The 17,195-nt window shown below is 51.5% G+C and overlaps 7 protein-coding genes across 7 annotated transcripts; 4 read left to right on the forward strand and 3 right to left on the reverse strand.

Moving 5' to 3' along the window:
- Window positions 1–211: 211 nt before the first annotated feature.
- On the reverse strand, window positions 212–1,496 carry PFICI_05461 (Biotin synthase; the record flags this gene model as incomplete). Its single annotated transcript, XM_007834042.1, has 2 exons — window positions 212–1,120; window positions 1,197–1,496. The coding sequence occupies 2 exons, from the start codon at window positions 1,494–1,496 to the stop codon at window positions 212–214; spliced, it is 1,209 nt and encodes a 402-aa protein (XP_007832233.1).
- A 760-nt stretch (window positions 1,497–2,256) lies between these two features.
- Window positions 2,257–3,735, reverse strand: PFICI_05462 (uncharacterized protein; the record flags this gene model as incomplete). The annotated part of the gene is made up of 2 exons (XM_007834043.1): window positions 2,257–2,813; window positions 2,910–3,735. The coding sequence occupies 2 exons, from the start codon at window positions 3,733–3,735 to the stop codon at window positions 2,257–2,259; spliced, it is 1,383 nt and encodes a 460-aa protein (XP_007832234.1).
- Window positions 3,736–4,630: 895 nt separating this feature from the next.
- On the forward strand, window positions 4,631–7,204 carry PFICI_05463 (uncharacterized protein; the record flags this gene model as incomplete). Its single annotated transcript, XM_007834044.1, has 4 exons — window positions 4,631–4,818; window positions 4,884–4,974; window positions 5,022–6,364; window positions 6,424–7,204. The coding sequence occupies 4 exons, from the start codon at window positions 4,631–4,633 to the stop codon at window positions 7,202–7,204; spliced, it is 2,403 nt and encodes an 800-aa protein (XP_007832235.1).
- A 1,135-nt stretch (window positions 7,205–8,339) lies between these two features.
- PFICI_05464 (uncharacterized protein) lies at window positions 8,340–9,894 on the forward strand (the record flags this gene model as incomplete). Its single annotated transcript, XM_007834045.1, has 4 exons — window positions 8,340–8,533; window positions 8,609–8,750; window positions 8,860–9,229; window positions 9,284–9,894. The coding sequence occupies 4 exons, from the start codon at window positions 8,340–8,342 to the stop codon at window positions 9,892–9,894; spliced, it is 1,317 nt and encodes a 438-aa protein (XP_007832236.1).
- A 362-nt stretch (window positions 9,895–10,256) lies between these two features.
- PFICI_05465 (uncharacterized protein) lies at window positions 10,257–10,949 on the reverse strand (the record flags this gene model as incomplete). The annotated part of the gene is made up of 1 exon (XM_007834046.1): window positions 10,257–10,949. The coding sequence occupies one exon, from the start codon at window positions 10,947–10,949 to the stop codon at window positions 10,257–10,259; it is 693 nt and encodes a 230-aa protein (XP_007832237.1).
- Window positions 10,950–11,653: 704 nt separating this feature from the next.
- Window positions 11,654–15,114, forward strand: PFICI_05466 (uncharacterized protein; the record flags this gene model as incomplete). The annotated part of the gene is made up of 4 exons (XM_007834047.1): window positions 11,654–12,019; window positions 12,076–12,432; window positions 12,488–12,656; window positions 12,740–15,114. The coding sequence occupies 4 exons, from the start codon at window positions 11,654–11,656 to the stop codon at window positions 15,112–15,114; spliced, it is 3,267 nt and encodes a 1,088-aa protein (XP_007832238.1).
- Window positions 15,115–15,858: 744 nt separating this feature from the next.
- PFICI_05467 (uncharacterized protein) lies at window positions 15,859–17,118 on the forward strand (the record flags this gene model as incomplete). The annotated part of the gene is made up of 5 exons (XM_007834048.1): window positions 15,859–16,299; window positions 16,379–16,531; window positions 16,598–16,842; window positions 16,915–17,024; window positions 17,087–17,118. The coding sequence occupies 5 exons, from the start codon at window positions 15,859–15,861 to the stop codon at window positions 17,116–17,118; spliced, it is 981 nt and encodes a 326-aa protein (XP_007832239.1).
- Window positions 17,119–17,195: the final 77 nt, after the last annotated feature.

The raw sequence follows: 17,195 nt of genomic DNA on the forward strand, positions 1-17,195 counted from the left end.
CCTTGTGCTATACTCATTGACATTGCAGTTCCCATGGGAGCGAGCGATGGATGGTACGCTTAAAGCCAAAATCACTCATACAGCCACTAATTGTCTACTTTAACAAAGAATATTGCTTCAAAAGTACTAGGTAGGTATTTGGACAGAGTTGGAAACTAGGACTTCCAGACGATTTATTCTACGAATTCTGGGTGGCCTTTGAACCTCCATCTCAAGCCGCCGATTTCGGCGGCGACTTTTGGTGGCTCTTCATAGGGACAAAGCCCCACGTGTCAAACATTTGCTTGTCCTCATCGTAGCCGTTGCACTCGGTCGTCAACATCTTCTCTCCCGTGAATATGGCATTGGCACCAGCCATGAAGCACATGGCCTGCTTCTCCTCTGACATGGTCTTTCGGCCTGCAGCAATGCGGATAATGGTCGTTGGCATCAGGATTCGCGCCGTGGCAATGGTTCGGAGCATATCGGGGAACTTGACCGATTCCTGCTCGCCGAGGGGTGTGCCCTTGATTGGGACCAGAGCGTTGACGGGGAAACTCTCTGGGTGAGACGGCAACGTCGAAACCGTGTGCAGCAATCCGACCCGGTCAGTGTTGGTCTCTCCGAGACCCAGAATGCCGCCGGAACAGACATTGATGCCAGCTCCGCGCACGAAGCCCAGGGTGCGTAGCCTCTCGTCGTATGTGCGCGTCGAGATGACCGAGGGGTAAAACTCGCGGCTGGTGTCGACGTTGTGGTTGTAGGCCGTCAGACCGGCAGCCTTGAGCTCGTGGGCCTGCTGCTGGTCAATCATGCCTAGCGTCACGCAGGCCTCCATGCCCATGCCCCGGACGCCCTGGATCATGGCAATGACGTTCTTGAGACTGTTCTTTCTTCCGCGCATGTCCCTCCACGCGGCGCCCATGCAGAAGCGGGTGCTGCCATTCTCCTTGGCCACGCGAGCGGCGGCCAGAACCGACTCGACGGTCTCGACCTTTTTTGCCTGCAGACCCGTGCCCTTTTGGTACCGGGTGGATTGCGCACAGTATTTGCAATCCTCGGTACAGCCACCCGTCTTGATGTTCATCAAGGTACATAATTGAACCTCTGAAGGATCGTGGAAGCGGCGATGAAAGACGCTCTATTGTAGAAAGTCATTATACAAGCCATGGTATTATCAAGACAGGAGGACATGGTGGGTTTGGAATGTGACTTACAGCTTGGTGTACCAGCTCCGTGAGAGGTTCATTATAGATTGCTGAGATCTCTTCCCTGGTCCAGGTGTTGCGCGGGGCTGTTGCTGCCACCGCGTCGCGCAGAACCTTGTTACCCTTCAGTCCGGAGCTGCTTGCAGGAGCCGGGGCAGCAGTAGGGAATGTCGATCTCGTCCATGGGGGCTGCTCAGCGCCGACGGCAGCATAGGCGCGAGCGCTGACGGTGGTTTGTGTTGTTGGCTTCAGCACTGCCGGTGCTATACGTGCTGCCAACCGCGGGGCACTAGGGCGAAGGGGAGCCATATTGGAGAGAGAGAGAGTATACCTATATAACAAAGAGTATAAGAGTAATGTCGTCACAGAGAAGAGTATACCAAATGCCCGGCGAGTGCTAGCATGAACCACGGAATGACTGGCTGTTCTCTCTCAGGTCTCAGGGACCAGGAACAGGAAACGAGCGGGAATTCGAATCACTTTCAGCCAGCTTCTGCCCCGCATGAGCTCTCGGCCAGGTGGCTGTCATGAAACTGGTCAGTCGCAGTATATCGGGACACCTCTGTGGCTCTGCCCTGGGCTGGACCTAGACGCCCAATTACAGCCAAGCATTTGGTAATGGGTCTCGGCAATGCAGCTCACCCCAGTGTATAGCGAATCACAGCAGGGCTCAACAGGCCGAGGGATCGTCGACTATGCAATATGTACAGAATTCCACCCCCAGGTAGGGCCTCCACACCTATTTTCCGCCCTACGATTCCGCCGTCGAGTACTCAGCTCGCTAGAGGTATAGCTGCTGACTACTCAAGTTCACAAATGCTAGAAAATCACCGCTAAAATTTACAAAAAAAGTCTTTAATAGGCTGACATTATATCTAGGGCAATGCACTAGTAGAAAGCACAAAGTCACTGTCCTATTTTCTATTTACTCGTTTAAACGCTTATCTTGCAATTGAGCCCACTATCCACAGCTCTTCACAATCATGGAAGGTCATCCACTTGTGGGGGTCTTGGCAATGTATATCAAAGGCAATTCTCATGATTGGCAAAACAGAACCAAGCCTCTTGCCTACAGATTAGATTTGAGCAGCACACTGTGTCCCGTCACTGTTCCCGGCGACGTCATATGCTGAGCCGTTGAGAGACATTTTTGTTCTCGGGCCCAGTGCTCAATTGTTGTGATGAGCGCATCCACCTGGCCGATCGAATTCATAGCGTGCAAGCAAATGCGGACCCTCTCGGTGCCAGCAGGTACCGTTGGGGCTACGATTGGCCGGACCATGAAGCCTCGCTGCTGACACCAAGCTGCGAGACTCCTCGGGGAGGAGGTGTAAATCGGTATAATGGGCGACTTGGCCTGCAAACGATCAACGCGGACGAGTGCGGCATCGGTTGTTGAGGCTGCTGCTGCTGCGAGACGAGAGCACATGGCTTGCAGCAGGTGCCACGTATGTGCAATCAACTGCTGCAGCTGGTCATGACGACAGTCTCCGTTGCCGGCCAAGAGGTAGTCATAGATGGTGTCCAGACTCACTAGAGATGAGTAGGCCGGCGAGGTTGTGTAGATCAGTGTTCGGGCATAGTTTACGAGATAGGCCCGAGTTGTGTGCGAGCATAATACTACACCTAGCGTCGCGTTATATTAGAGACTAGGTACTATACATATAGCGATGAGGGGGGAGGGGAGGGGAGGGGAGTCATCAAGGGAGGGAATATTCTTACCTCCAGCGGAACCCAGCGCCTTACCGAATCCCTGGACGATCGCCCAGATCTTTGTTTCGAGCCCAAGCGCACTGACCAGACCGCGGCCTTGGGGGCCGAGAACCCCTACCGAATGCGCTTCGTCGACAATGATGTAGCCGTTTTGTCGAGGCAGCCATTTCTCCACCAAGTCGACAACCCTCGCCAGGTGGGCTACGCTGCCATCCATGCTGTAAATGCCCTCTACACAGATGAAGACATTTCTAGAACCCTCACGCACGGCTCTGCCTTGATGGCCTTTTGTGAGGTTTTGCAGAACCTGCTCAAGTCCTTCATGGCTGCCAGTATTGGGGCTGTCGCTGTCGGCCGTCGTCATGGAATCATGCGCAAAGGGGATCTTTGCCGAGGCCCGACTGAGACGCATCCCTTCGTGCGAGCTGGCATGGATGGCTTCATCGTAGAGAATAACATCCCCAGGCTGCGGGACACATTGTAGCAAACCCACGTTTGCATCGTAGGCCGAGTTGAAAAGAAGTGCGGCCGGTGCGCCGTGGAACCCGGCTATCTTCTCCTCTAATTGCTCGGCGAATTCAGAGTTGCCATCGAGAAGTCGAGAGCCACCCGATCCCAATATGCCCCTTGCTACTTCACCTCGTTCGGTTGCACAAATCCTCTCCTCGAGTCTGGCTAGAATCTTCCTCTGGAGTTCGGTGTCCGCGGCCAGGGAAAGATAGTCGTTGGAGGAAAAGTCTATCTTCTCAGGAGACCTCACAGTCAACTGTCGTAGTCTGCCCGCTTTCTTTCGTCGTTCTAGAGTATCGCCTAGGATTTCGTCCAACCGTGCCATTGCTCTTTTTTTCTTCTTCTTCTGATTTTCCAAAAACACAATTCAGACTGCTGAATGCTCTCGCAACTAGAAGAGACTGTATCACATGACACAAAAGAAGTATTTCAGGACACAGCTGCTCGGGCTGCGCGGTGCGCCGAGGATCCAGCCATTATTTTGTTGAGCTCAGTGGGGTTTATGATTTGCTATACCATGAATTTCTTTTAGACGTTTTGTGCAGCAACACTACATTAGGCACTGGCTTTCAGTGTGCGGAATAGGAGGATTGTCACAAACCTCAAGTGAAAAAACCCCAGGTGCGTGATTTATTACCCCGCAATTACAGGATCCTTCCCTGTTAATGTACCGCACTTGTTTCCTTTTTTCCCACCCCTTCTCGTTGTATATCAGCCCCAGCAGTGAGAATATTCGGTGTTTGTTTAGTGCGCCGCGCGCATGCCTGGGCCCTGCGTGTATAGTCGAACCGCTATTCCCAATTAGAGCCGCTATAACAATTGCCAGACTGGGTCTGGAATCTGTCATCACTTTTGTACCCCGAAGAAATTCACTCAATTGCTATTCTTCTATTCGGTGACGATCGTGCCAAACATCTCCACACATGTTCACTTGCTGTGATTTTCTGTGTTGATCAGACAAGACTGACTATATCTGCATGTGACTCTCACTTGCCAGAAATCCCCCTTGGCTAGGGCTTGTGCCTGCAGGACCTGCATAATCATCAACTCAAATCACCGAGTGCCGAGCCTTGGATATCTTGACTAGCAAGAGCCACGTTCACATTTGTTGGGCAAGGGTTTTCGGGAGCCGCGGCCAGCCGTTATTCTCGGCTCTATCCCGCTGGTGACCTGACTGACGCTCTTTTCAATCTTTGGTGGTTGAAGGCTCGAGTTCACCAATGGCGCCAGTTGGGTCAATGCTCTGGAGGTCCCTCCGCGTGTGGCAGGTGTACGGCGCCAACACTGAGGTCGGAAAGACTGTGCTTACCACGACGCTCTGCAAGGCGGCGAGGAACCGGTATCAAGATGAGGTGACGGCATATCTCAAACCAGTCTCCACCGGTCCTTTGGACGAGGCAGATTCACAGTGAGTCATACAGCATGGAAGACCAGACAGACATTGGCGCACAGCAAGTCCTAATTCGAGGCCAGCCACATTCAGAAGTATGCCCAAGGAGTTTCCCACGCCACACTCCACCAGTATGATCTTGCCATAAGCCCGCATGCTGCAGCAAGGGGCAAGGTAAGCGAAATATCGAGTCCCTACGCTGGTCTACTTCCTGCTGATAGCTTCAGCTTGTTCCGTCGGACAAGGGCCTCCTAGAGTCCATCTACGCCCATGCGGCAAAGACAGCAGCCAACAGTCCGGGATGGTTGTTCATCGAGACTGCCGGTGGTGTGCATTCCCCTGGACCTTCTGGCGCTTCGCAGGCCGAGCTCTACAAGCCGCTCCGCTGCCCCGTTGTCTTGATTGGAGACCCCAAGCTGGGCGGTATCTCTCTAACCATCTCTGCTTTTGAGTCTCTGAAAATTCGTGGCTATGACGTTGAGGCTATTCTGTTGTTTCGCGAAGACCAGTACAACAATTGGGAATACCTCACAGAATATTTCAAGGAACACTACAATATTCCAGTGTACACGGTTTCACCACCGCCTGCACGAGATGCTGTCTCGGCAGAGACCGATGCTCAAGCCATGAAGGAGTATTATAAAGAAGCAAGTCGACTGCCGGTCATGCATGACATACTCAAACACTTGGATAGCAAGCACAAGGGCCGGATCACTCGTCTCGAGTCTATGGCCACCACAGCACACGAGAAGATTTGGTATCCATTCACACAGCAGAAACTTGTGACCCCAGCCTCCATCACTGCCATTGACAGTGCCAATGCAGACTTCTTTCAAACACTGGTACCACAAGGTTCGCGTGATGATAGCAAGAGCAGCACGCCGCTGCTGCAGCCGTCCTTCGACGGCTCGGCCTCGTGGTGGACGCAAGGGCTCGGCCACGGAAGCACCTCGCTGACGCTGGCGGCCGCGTACGCCGCGGGCCGGTACGGACACGTCATGTTTGCCGAGGCGGTGCACGAGCCGGCGCTGGCGCTCGCCGAGACGCTGCTGGGCGGCATGGCCAACCCGCGGCTGACGCGCGTCTTTTACTCGGACGACGGCAGCACCGGCGTCGAGGTCGCGGTCAAGATGGGCCTGCGCGCCGCGCGGGTCCGGTACGGCTGGCCCGCCGGCGACAAGCTCGGCATCATTGGCCTCAAGGGCGGGTACCACGGCGACACGATTGGCGCCATGGACTGCGCGGAGCCGAGTGCCTTTAACGAAAAGGTCGAGTGGTACGAGGGCAAGGGTATGTGGTTTGATACGCCTAGCATCAAGTGCGTCAATGGGAAATGGGTTATCGAAATCCCGGAAGAATTACGAGGCCATATGAAGAACGACGGCTTCGACTTTGACACTCTGAGCGACGTGTTTGATATTGAGCAGAGAGAGAAGCAAGGGTCCCATGAGGCGTATGAGAAATACATAGAAGAGACTCTGCAATCTCATCTTGCAAAGGGTAGGAAATTTGGCGCTGTCTTGCTTGAGCCTGTCGTCTTGGGTGCCGGCGGAATGATTTTGGCGTAAGTGACGAAGCATTAGTCTTCCTTGCTTATATAAAGTTCTTACTGACATGTTCTAGTGATCCTCTTTTCCAAAGAGCTCTGGTCAACGTCGTAAGGCGTTCTGCAGATTTATTCGGCGTTGCCAGAGACGATGTCTCCTCTTCAGACAAACTCGGCTGGACTGGTCTACCAATCATTTTTGATGAGGTTTTCACGGGTCTCTACCGCCTGGGTAGATTCTCTGCATCATCATTCCTCAACATTGATGCCGACATTTCGGTGCATGCCAAGCTTTTGACTGGAGGTCTTGTGCCGCTCTGCACCACCCTTGCATCTGAAAGCATCCTCCGTGCCTTTGAATCGGACGACAAGACGGATGCCTTGCTCCATGGGCACAGCTACACGGCACACCCGGTGGGCTGCAACGTTGCCACCGAGTCTCTTCGCCAAATGCAGGCCATGGAGCGCAACGGCGACTGGGACTGGGCAAAGTCGGGCGGCTGGTCAACATCCACCGCCAAGGACGTCGTGGCAGACGACTGCAGAGTCTGGTCAATCTGGAGCAGCGGCTTCATTGACTGGCTCTCTCGCCATCCCGCGGTGGCGGGCGCCTGGGCACTGGGGAGCGTGCTTGCCATCCACCTCCATGCGCCTGATGGCTCCGGCTACACGAGCAATGTAGCAGCGAGCCTCAGGGATGCGCTGCGTACCAATGCGAGCGACCGTGATGAGGCTCCTTGGAATATTCATAGTAGGGTATTGGGCAATGTCCTCTATTGCATGGGTGGCCAGCGATCGACGGGGCAGGATATAAGAGAGCTGGAAAATGTTCTTCGGCGAGCGTTGGATAAACAGTAAATGCAATCCAGTTCAAGAAATATCATCTGTTATGAAAGCGCTCAACCCTGACCTTGAGTCAGGATTTCTGCTCCAAGCTGATGCGGTCTTTGTGTGAATAAAACCAATGTCAGGAACTAGGCATATTCATGTTTGCTGGATTCCGTCAACCAAACATATTTGATCATGCGTAAGTGATAGAGGATAACCGGTTCTTAACATGTATGAGAAAAGAAACCCCCAATGCTTTTTCTAGAGAAGGGATCGATCCTATACCATCTCGAGCAAGAATTCTAGCCGATGGTCATCATAGGTTGAAAATGCCCGTCTCTAATGGTCAAGTATAGCAGACAAGAAAAAGGGTCAACACCATTATTCACCGGAATCAGTCACGATATAGATAGGTTCATTCCACGTCAAAATACACGATCGCATTCATCGGGATCTACCGTAGCAAATACCCAGATCCCTATCACATCGCCTGGACTACTCATCCTTGCTCTCTGGGTTGGGGTTCCTAAAAGTCGAATAAGGTTGCCTTTTACCCCAACATCAACGTATCAATTGTGACGTACAGGGGTGCGTATTAGTGCCTAGTTCCACGTCTTGTCAGATGGCATTTCTAAAATCGATAGTCCCAATAGACACTGGTAAATTGTTACCATATTCGATCCATTCCTTTGCTCATCGCACTTTCTATGGTTCCTAGTCCTACGTACTCGTGGAAATTAGGGTCGGTTTCTCTACTGTGTACAATGGGAAAACCGGCATCCGGCGCGCTATTAAACCCCGAGTCAGTCTCCGCCAGCAGCATCATGACCCAGATTCGCGTGGCGAAAAGATCCCGTTACCCGACCTAGCGGTTTACAGTACCACCACGATTCAGCTACAGGGGCCGTCCCCCCCAATTTTTTCTTCTCTTGCTTAGTGATCTTACATCGTTTAGGGCAATCTATTATTACCTGACCCAGGATCTTCCATAATCAGCGCGTCAACGCCAATCAACAGACCAGTCAGAATCTGTGCCCTTACATACAGCTACCATTCGTTAAACGTAGAACAGTACAGTTACTTTGTAGCCCTTCAAACCTTCACTCTTTCTTGCTGCATTTCTGTCTCTTACCTGTACCTACTGTCTGAGTAACAAACGCCAGCCATGACGAGGAAGTCGACCAGTTCAATCCACAGGGTTCCATCGGGGGCGGGGGTCGAGCACGGCTATCCCCAGGGCCATCTTGGCCATCTGACCGCCAGCGAAGAGCAGGCCCTGAAGGACTTCAAAGTTCTGATCGAAGAGAAGAAGCTCTACACGCCGGGCCCGCCTGCCTCCCACGATGACCCTACTCTAATGTGTGTTGCGCATAAGCAAAATCTCCCACCGTGTAATACAACCATGACCCAGCGCTGACAATGTCTGCCGTGTAGCCGATACCTTCGTGCCCGAAAGTGGTCGGTCCAAGATGCGTTCGGCCAGTTCAGTGACACGGAAAAGTTCCGTAAGACGAACGATATAGAGACGCTCTACGATACCATGGACGTTGAAGCATACGAGACGGCCAAGAAACTTGTACGGCCGCTCCCCTGACCTTACTCAATACTACTCCCCACGCTTTGGCGCATCCTCCCGCTGTCGTACTACAAAAGCGCGTGCTCATGACGTCCATCACCCGTTGCAGTATCCCCGATTCACCGGCCGCCGAGACCGCCGCGGTATCCCCATCTATGTGTTCCAGGTGCGACACCTCGACTCGTCCACCGTAGCAAAGTACGAAAAGTCGGCCGACACAACGTTTAGCAAGGCAAAGTCCGACGGCAGCACGCCCGCCAAGCTGCTCCGCCTGTGCGCCCTGTACGAGAACCTCACCCGCTTCGTGCAGCCTCTTTCGACCGAGTGTACCGACCGAGAGAATGCGTCCACGCCCATCACCCTGAGTACAAACATTGTGGACATTTCGCACGTCAGTCTGCGCATGTTCTGGAACCTTAAGAGCCATATGCAACTGGCCAGTCAGCTGGCTACTGCGCACTACCCCGAGACTCTTGACCGTTCGTAACTTGAGATATTCTGCGAACGGAGATGAGTGCTGAACATTTGTACAGGTATCTTTATTATTGGCGCCCCGCCATTTTTCTCGACAGTATGGGGATGGGTCAAGCGCTGGTTTGACCCCGTCACCGTGTCCAAAATTTTCATCCTTGGTCCTGCCGATGTCCTTCCGGTGCTGACGAGCTTCATCGATATCAAGAACATCCCCAAGCCGTATGGTGGTGAGCTGGAGTGGGATTTCTTTGACGAGCCGAGATGGGACGACGCCGAGTACCAGCGCATCATGACTTTCCAAAACGGCCACACCAAGATCCCCGAAGGTCCCATGTACGTGCGCCCCGCGGCTGACGGCAAGACGGTGGAGCTTGTTGCCGTTGGTTACAAGGACCAGAAGCAGAGAAATGAAGTCTTTGCGACCGTTCCCAAGGCGTTCCCTGCCAAGGCCGAGGCTCCCAGCACTACTACTGAGACTACGGTCGTGGACGCTGCCCCAGCTACTACCGAAGCCCAGAAGACTGCTGAGGCTCCGGCGGCGACTGGCGACGCCCCGGTTGACGGCATCAATAAGCTATCTATTGCTGAAGACGAAAAGGACGCTGCGCTCGCCTCGGAAAAGGTTGTATCCGAGCCTGTCGCAACAAAGGAGACTCCTGTTGCCTCTTAAAAGCTTCATGATTACGTTCTATGACATGTTCCAGGACTTACACACAGGCCCAGCGATATATCTGATAATTATTGACTTGGCATTATTCATAAGACAAAGACGACCATCCTTTCAGGGAGTTGAGGCGCTTGGATGGGCAATGAAAGTTTCAACTTTCGGCTTGAGCCCTGCAATATATCTACACTGAATGGCATATTTAATGTCTTTTATAATTTGTATTGGGTAAAATAGAATGCTTGAATATCATATAACCATGAACTCCCCAACACCATGCACCATTCTATGCTCTAACGATATCCCAAATCTGAGTTGGTTCCAATCATGAATTCTTGATCACCATGCACCAATCGTTCCGATAGCCTTTACGAGTCCATTGCTCTTCTCCGCCTCCACTCCTGGATGCCCTTTTCAATCTCTCCCCAAGTGACACCGTCGCGTATCAACCACATGGTGACGCCCAGAGTCTCGGTATCTCGGTTCCGGCTCTCATCGTCAAAGAAGAGCATATCTGTAAAGGGAATACCGGTACGCTTGCCGAGGGCCTCGAAATGCCGAATCTTGGAGCTGGGGTAGATTTCAAGGCCGCCGTCAAAGAACTCGAGGGCCTTGCGCGGGCGGTCGCCCTTTTTGCCAGCAAGCTCCTTGAGGGTAGCCTCGTCGGCGCCGGGGAACAGGGCGGCGGCCGCGGGGACGTGCAGCAGCTTGAGCATCTCGCGGCCGAGGTCCGGGGCGTGGGTGCGGCTGGCGACGGCGAGGCGGACGCCCGCGGCGCCCAGCCCGTGCAGCACCGAGGGGACGTCGCGGTAAAAGGCAAAAGTCTCGCCGACCTTGTCGGTGCAGGCGCTGCGGTCGGCGTTGGCCTTGAGCGGCGGGTACACGTGCGTGTCGACCCAGAAGGGCCATAGCGTGTAGTCGAGGTCAAAGACAATGAGGCGCGGCAGGGGTTGGCCGTCGGTCAGGACCGGCGGGAGCGACGAGGCCAGCGAGGCCGTCGAGCTCGTCGCTATGCTCGAGAGCGACGTCGACGTCCCAGTCTTGGAGAGCTTCTTGGGCATTGCGGCGTCGGGGATCGGGTAGCTGAGGAGGAGGAGGATGATTAGTGACAGTAAGAACGCAAAATGAGTGCGAGCTGGAATTTGCGATGAAGCGATTGGCATCAAATGGAATTAATAACAATGATGAAAGTATAATCCGCAACGGCGATAAGTGATAAAATCCAGTGGACTATTGCATGGTCCGGCGCCGGAATCGCCCCTCAGTGGCGTCATTAGTCAGGGGACAGTTTGCTATGATATAGTACGTACTCGGTGCACTGAAGTTCAACACCATCACTATGGGGAATTGAATGTGAGTATCATGTTCATATATCTTGTCACTAGTATGCTTCTGCCCATCAAGGCATATGAACTCACTAACAAGACGCCCATTGGCACTGCTTCCGAAAATGCTTGAGACAGAAGTATATCCCTGCTATACCTTCATAGATAACAATGTTCTCCAGCCTGAGCATAAGCCAATCAGTAGAGCACACTTACACGACTCTTCAAAATGGCGGATTTTCCTCATACCTTCCCCCTCCCTTCTTCGCGCCACCTGGTCAGACCTCATTTGCTCGCTTCCTTTCTGCTGAACAGCCAGCACGTAGATGTATGCGGGGTTGGATGCCCTTGACCTCAGCCTCGCCTCTGCTTAGTACAAAAGGTGTGGTTTTCTTCTACTCAATTTCGACCGTCAATGTCCTCATTCGCATCTACCAACGATGGGAAAAACTTGGGATCAACTTTTTACGAAAACACCAAAGTCTTCTAAGCATGAAACAAAAGAAGACTACGATTCGAAATCCCGTGGACCACGAGTCTTGTATGACGGCACTGGCGGCTACAGCAGCGGCAGAGTAGACATCATCTTCGTTCATGGCCTTCGAGGCTCCGCGCGCAAGACCTGGTCAAAAGGGAACATCTGTTGGCCACGCGATCTCCTTAAGGATGACATCCGCAGCGCACGAGTGATTACTTGGGGATATGATGCCGATGTTGCACATTTCTTCAGCAACGCCAGCCAAGAAAGCATCTTTGGCCATGCAGATACTCTTTTGGGAGATCTCGCCCGTTTGCGCCAGGACATCGTATGTCACAAATACTCCATTCTTTACTTTTGAAACTTCTCTGACCTTTCTCCGAGACTCGACCTATCGTCTTTGTGGCACATAGTTTGGGAGGACTCATAGTCAAAGCCGCGCTTATAAAGTCCGCAGAATACAAGAGCCACAACAGACACCCGAGACAAGCCGAGATCTACGCCAGTACCTGTGGTGTGGCTTTTTTCGGAACACCGCATCGAGGATCGTCAACGGAGGGCTATGCCGAGATCATCGCCGGAATCGCAAAGCTCGCCTGGCGACGACCGAACAAGTCTTTACTTGATGCCCTCAAGGAGAACTCTCAGATTTTGGAGCATCAAAGAGAATCATGGACCACAATTTCAAATAATATTCCTGTCGTCTGCGTGCGGGAAGAGTTACCAACTGCCATCGGCATGGTGAGTAATAGTTATCGACAGGGCCGTGAAGCACTGGCTAATGTTAGAAGAATAGATCGTGCCCGAAGCGTCGGCCTCCTATGACGGATACAATGTTCTACGTAGCTCCATCAACGCGAACCACATCGATATGGTAAAGTTCGGGGCCAGGGATGATCCTATGTATGAAAGAGTTGCGGGACTACTTATTGACTTGGTGACACCGAGCTTGACTGCAGAGGAAGGTGCGTGATTATATAGAAGTCTTGTGTCAATTCGACGAGCTATGGACCAACACGGACACCTAACTTTGTTCATCATCTACTAGTTCAAGAATCAAGTCTCCTCACAGATCACATGAAATGGCAAGTTCAGCACCTGTCATTTGCGGAGATTGATGATCGTGAATCGGATATCGATGATGCTTATGAGTCGACGTTCGAGTGGATCGCCTCAAACGCAACAATCGTGACGGAGGCTCACAATCTAACATTTGCAACTTGGATCGACTCTTCCTATCAAGGTCTATTCATCAGTGGAAAAGCAGCCAGTGGAAAATCCACACTCATGAAGTACCTCAAAGAAACGCAGGAGACTTCGATCAAGGCTAGTCAATGGGCTTCTGATTCTCCACCAATCGTTTTTGCAACCTATTTCTTCTACGAGCAAGGTTCAGATCTTCAAAAGTCCCGTGAGGGAATGTTGCGAAGTCTGATCTCTCAAATACTACACCAGGTGCCCATGAGACTTTTTGAATCTGATTGCAAACGTAGCTGGCGCAAGCTCAAATCCATTCTGCGCAAGGCTATATCAGATCTCGAAGCACGTGGGACAAAGTTGTTCTTGTTCCTGGACGGCTTGGACGAGTTCCGTTTAATAGAGCAAATCGGAGAGTACACTGACGAACAGAAGGATCTGATCTATGATGGCGGCGATAACGATGCTGCTTGGGGGTTCAGTGAGTGGATCGCGGATGGCTATCGCGAAATTTCCACATTCGTTCTCGAGTTGTGCTCAAGGAAAAACGTCAAGATCTGTTTCTCGTGCCGGGAACTAACAGTCTTTGAGGAGAGCTTTCAAGAATTGCCAAGACTCCAGGTGCATGTTCACACTTGGAATGATATCTATCGCTACTCTCATGGACGGCTATCTCAGGAGACACATGGACTATGCGAAATAGAGAGGCTTGCAACCACCATCGCACAAAAAGCTTCTGGTGTATTCCTCTGGGTCAGACTTGTCGTTGATAGACTGATCAATGACAACTTCAACGGGAATAGGCCGGAAGAGCTGTTGTGTGCGTTGGACAAGTTCCCCAGCCGACTGGGTGACAAAAAAGGGCTTTACATGTCGATGTTGAGGAACATTGTCAAATCCGACAGGTTTGAGTCGGCAAGACTCTTTGTACTTGTTGCCAGTGTACAAGTGCCTTTACATCTGCTTCACCTCTCATTTGCGGCTCAGTCACTCGAGAAGATCCAAGCCAATGGCTTTGGAAGCTGCATACAGGTCAATGAGACAGAAAGTACAAGCTCCGCTGGCATATACAGAACCTATCAACGCCGACTCCAGAGTCGATGTGGTGGATTTCTCGTGGCTGACCCGTATGTCAACTTCATGCACCAAACCGCAAAACAATTCATAGAACGGCCATCTACATGGAATTCGGTGTTTGGCGATCAAGGTGATTTTGAACTAGTCAGTTGCTCTTCCGCACTCATCGAAGGTTTCATCACTCTCAATGACGTAGTCGACCGGCTTCTACGCACTCGAGCTTTCGATGTTCAACGGGGGCGTCGAGAAGCCCTGGTGTCAGCCATTGACCTTCTCAATCATGTTCATCACCTGGATCGATACTCTCGTGATCCGATGGCTTATGCATCTTTGGTGGATAGAATGAACGAACGGAGAAGTGTGTTGCAGATTTTCGGAAAGAATGAGGGAATGGAGAGCTTCCACCCAACGATTTGCGAACCCCCTCGAATGGCATGGTTCACAGCATTCGAAAGTGCTCAAGATTATCACAGTCCCACACAATGGGACTTCTGCCTACCTGACCCTGAGGACTTCATGTCATTCGCAGCCCAAACAGACTTGAGCGAGTATGTCAAGTTGAAGCTTAGTCTCAAGAGTCCGTCACAACGTGCGGAAGAGGCCTGTCGATTATGGAGATTTCAATCCCCATGTGGTGAGAAGCCCGTCTTTCGATTGGCCTACCGGACTTCGTACGGGTTCAGCTTCGCCCATAGTTACCGCTACAGTATATCAGATTCAGATATAGGCATCGATATGTGCAAAACACTGCTTCCCTATATGGCACAACCAGACAACCCTGGCACCATGGAGGCGACGAGGAGCCTTCTCCCAACATGGGCCCACGCCTTGGAAGCGGGCTGTCACCGCTTCCTGTCCTCCCCAATAAATGTGGTGTCAGAACGCCAGTCCACGTATTTCCAGGATTGGCTGGGACTTGTCCTGCTAATGCTGAAATATGGGGCCTCCGTCAACACACCTATTGATATAAGCAATGAAGAGTCTAGTGACACCCTCGTTACTCTACCTTCTTCCGATATTTTGCTCGCAATACTGCGACAGACGGAAGACATTTCAGCTGGCAACACGACATTGAAACATTTTGAGGCCAGATTGATGCGCTGTTTACCAGAGAATCGAAAGACTCCGGAGGTATTCACATACTTGTAATGGCAATCACTCAGATTAAAGGTGAACCCGGGAGTGTTTAGCTATTAGTGTTCTGAATGCGTCATCACGACCTTGGCATTGGAGAATTTGGTGAGTGCGTTGACTTATAGAAAGGCTATCATCACTAACTAACGATGCCAGTACAAGTAGTAGCCCTTGAGGCTTGCGGCTATGCTTCCGTAGATTTTTCTCAATGCTTGGGCTTTGTTCATTTTTTCCCCTCGTTTTTGACTTCAGAAAGAGGTGGTAGTGTATACATATATGCAGTCCTATTATATCAGTGTGTTACATTCAAAAAGTGTGATCGATTGGGCTTTTTTAAACAGCAAAGCGTCCCACTTACATGAAGAAGTTTGACAGGCGGACATTCGAGCCAACGCGAGATTATTGAGGAAAAGCAAGATTTCTGTCTTCGCCTCCTTTTCTCCCATTTTCTTTTTCTCTTTTTCTTTTTCTTTTGCCGAAAAAGGGTCAACGGTAATAATGCCGGACGCTTACGGATCGGACTACTCCAACAGCTCCGGATAGATTTGCCCATGGACACCACATATATAGCCAATTTAATCGTCTTCGGCCAACCGAATTTCGGGTATCTTGGTTCTCTATAAAGTCATATTTCATTCCAAAACACCATCTTCTGTACTCATAATAATGCTTAGCGTATTTGAATAGAAAACTCCTGAAAATCGCGCCCTCCTCAACCCTGCTTGACTATACCCTAAGCCAGCTCGGAGCGCCCCCACCATGGCCGGCCCGGAACCCCACAAGAGAATAACACTGAAGCGCATAGCGCACGCCTACTACAAGTACGCAGATCTGGAAACGGCGGCCCAATTTCTGGCAGACTTTGGCTTCACGGAAGAGAAGCGAGTAGGCGAGGACAAGATCTATTTCCGCGGTTATGGGACAGAACCATGGGTCATTTGTGCGATCCGGAACCCCGGCGGCCGGGGGGAGAACGAGTTTGGCGGCGTCGCCTACGTGGTCGAGTCTGAAGAAGACCTGCGAGTCGCCTCCGAGACGCTGCCCAAGGCAAGCAAGATCCATGATATCGAAGACGCGCCTGGAGGTGGTAAGCGTGTGACGTTTCTGGATCCAGTTGACGGCTTCCCGTTTCACCTGGTTTGGGGCCAGGACACTGTTGATATGCTGGATATTCCACTGCCACACGAGGCCGTGAATTATGTAAGTTTCATCGATGACGGAGGAATTAACTTCTGTTTGAACATTATATCTTGATAAGTCATTCAATAACATGATATAGCCAACTGAAAAGAACAGAGCCGTAAACAAGACACAGCGCTTCAAGAAACGGCCAGCACCTGTCCATAAGCTTGGACATTGGGGTCATTGCACCACAAACTACTCCAAGACCTTTGAGTTTTACACATCGCGGTTCAACTTCATCCCAAGTGACGTAAGTATAAATTCAACTCCTCATATATATCGAAGCACTCTTGAATTCACGGTGTAACATGTGTAGATTGTCCACAATGCCGAAGGCGTCGATGTTACTACCTTTCTTCGGCTCGACCGGGGCGCGGAGCAAGTGGACCACCACTGCTTTTTTTTCTACCAAGGACCGAAATATCACGTTCACCACTCGTCGTATGAGACGCACGACTTTGACACTCAAGTACTCGGCCACGACTGGCTGAGAGCCAAAGGCTACAAGAACTGCTGGGGCGTTGGACGCCACGTCCTCGGCAGCCAAATCTTTGATTACTGGTAAGACGGAATGTTTTCTTTTCCACTAGTATTCTTGGCATAAGTTCGAGAGCTGAAATTAGATACCTATAGGTACGACCCTGCAGGCTTCATCATGGAGCACTATGTCGATGGTGATCTCGTGGATTCCACGCAAGCTCCACACAGATCGCTGGCTTCACCCGATGGCCTCCACGTTTGGGGTAAGGCTGCTTTCCTCACAATATGCAAGCAAATTGGAGCCATGAGGCTGACCAAAAGATAGGGCCGGATGTACCATCAGACTTTGTTGAGTAAGAGGTAATTTTATGCAGAGAATGAAACACGCAAAGGTGACATTCGTCTACATTCACTTCGCTATCAGATGTTGAGTT

Source organism: Pestalotiopsis fici (assembly GCF_000516985.1).
Source record: "Pestalotiopsis fici W106-1 unplaced genomic scaffold PFICI_Scf_3, whole genome shotgun sequence".
NCBI lineage: Eukaryota > Fungi > Ascomycota > Sordariomycetes > Amphisphaeriales > Sporocadaceae > Pestalotiopsis > Pestalotiopsis fici.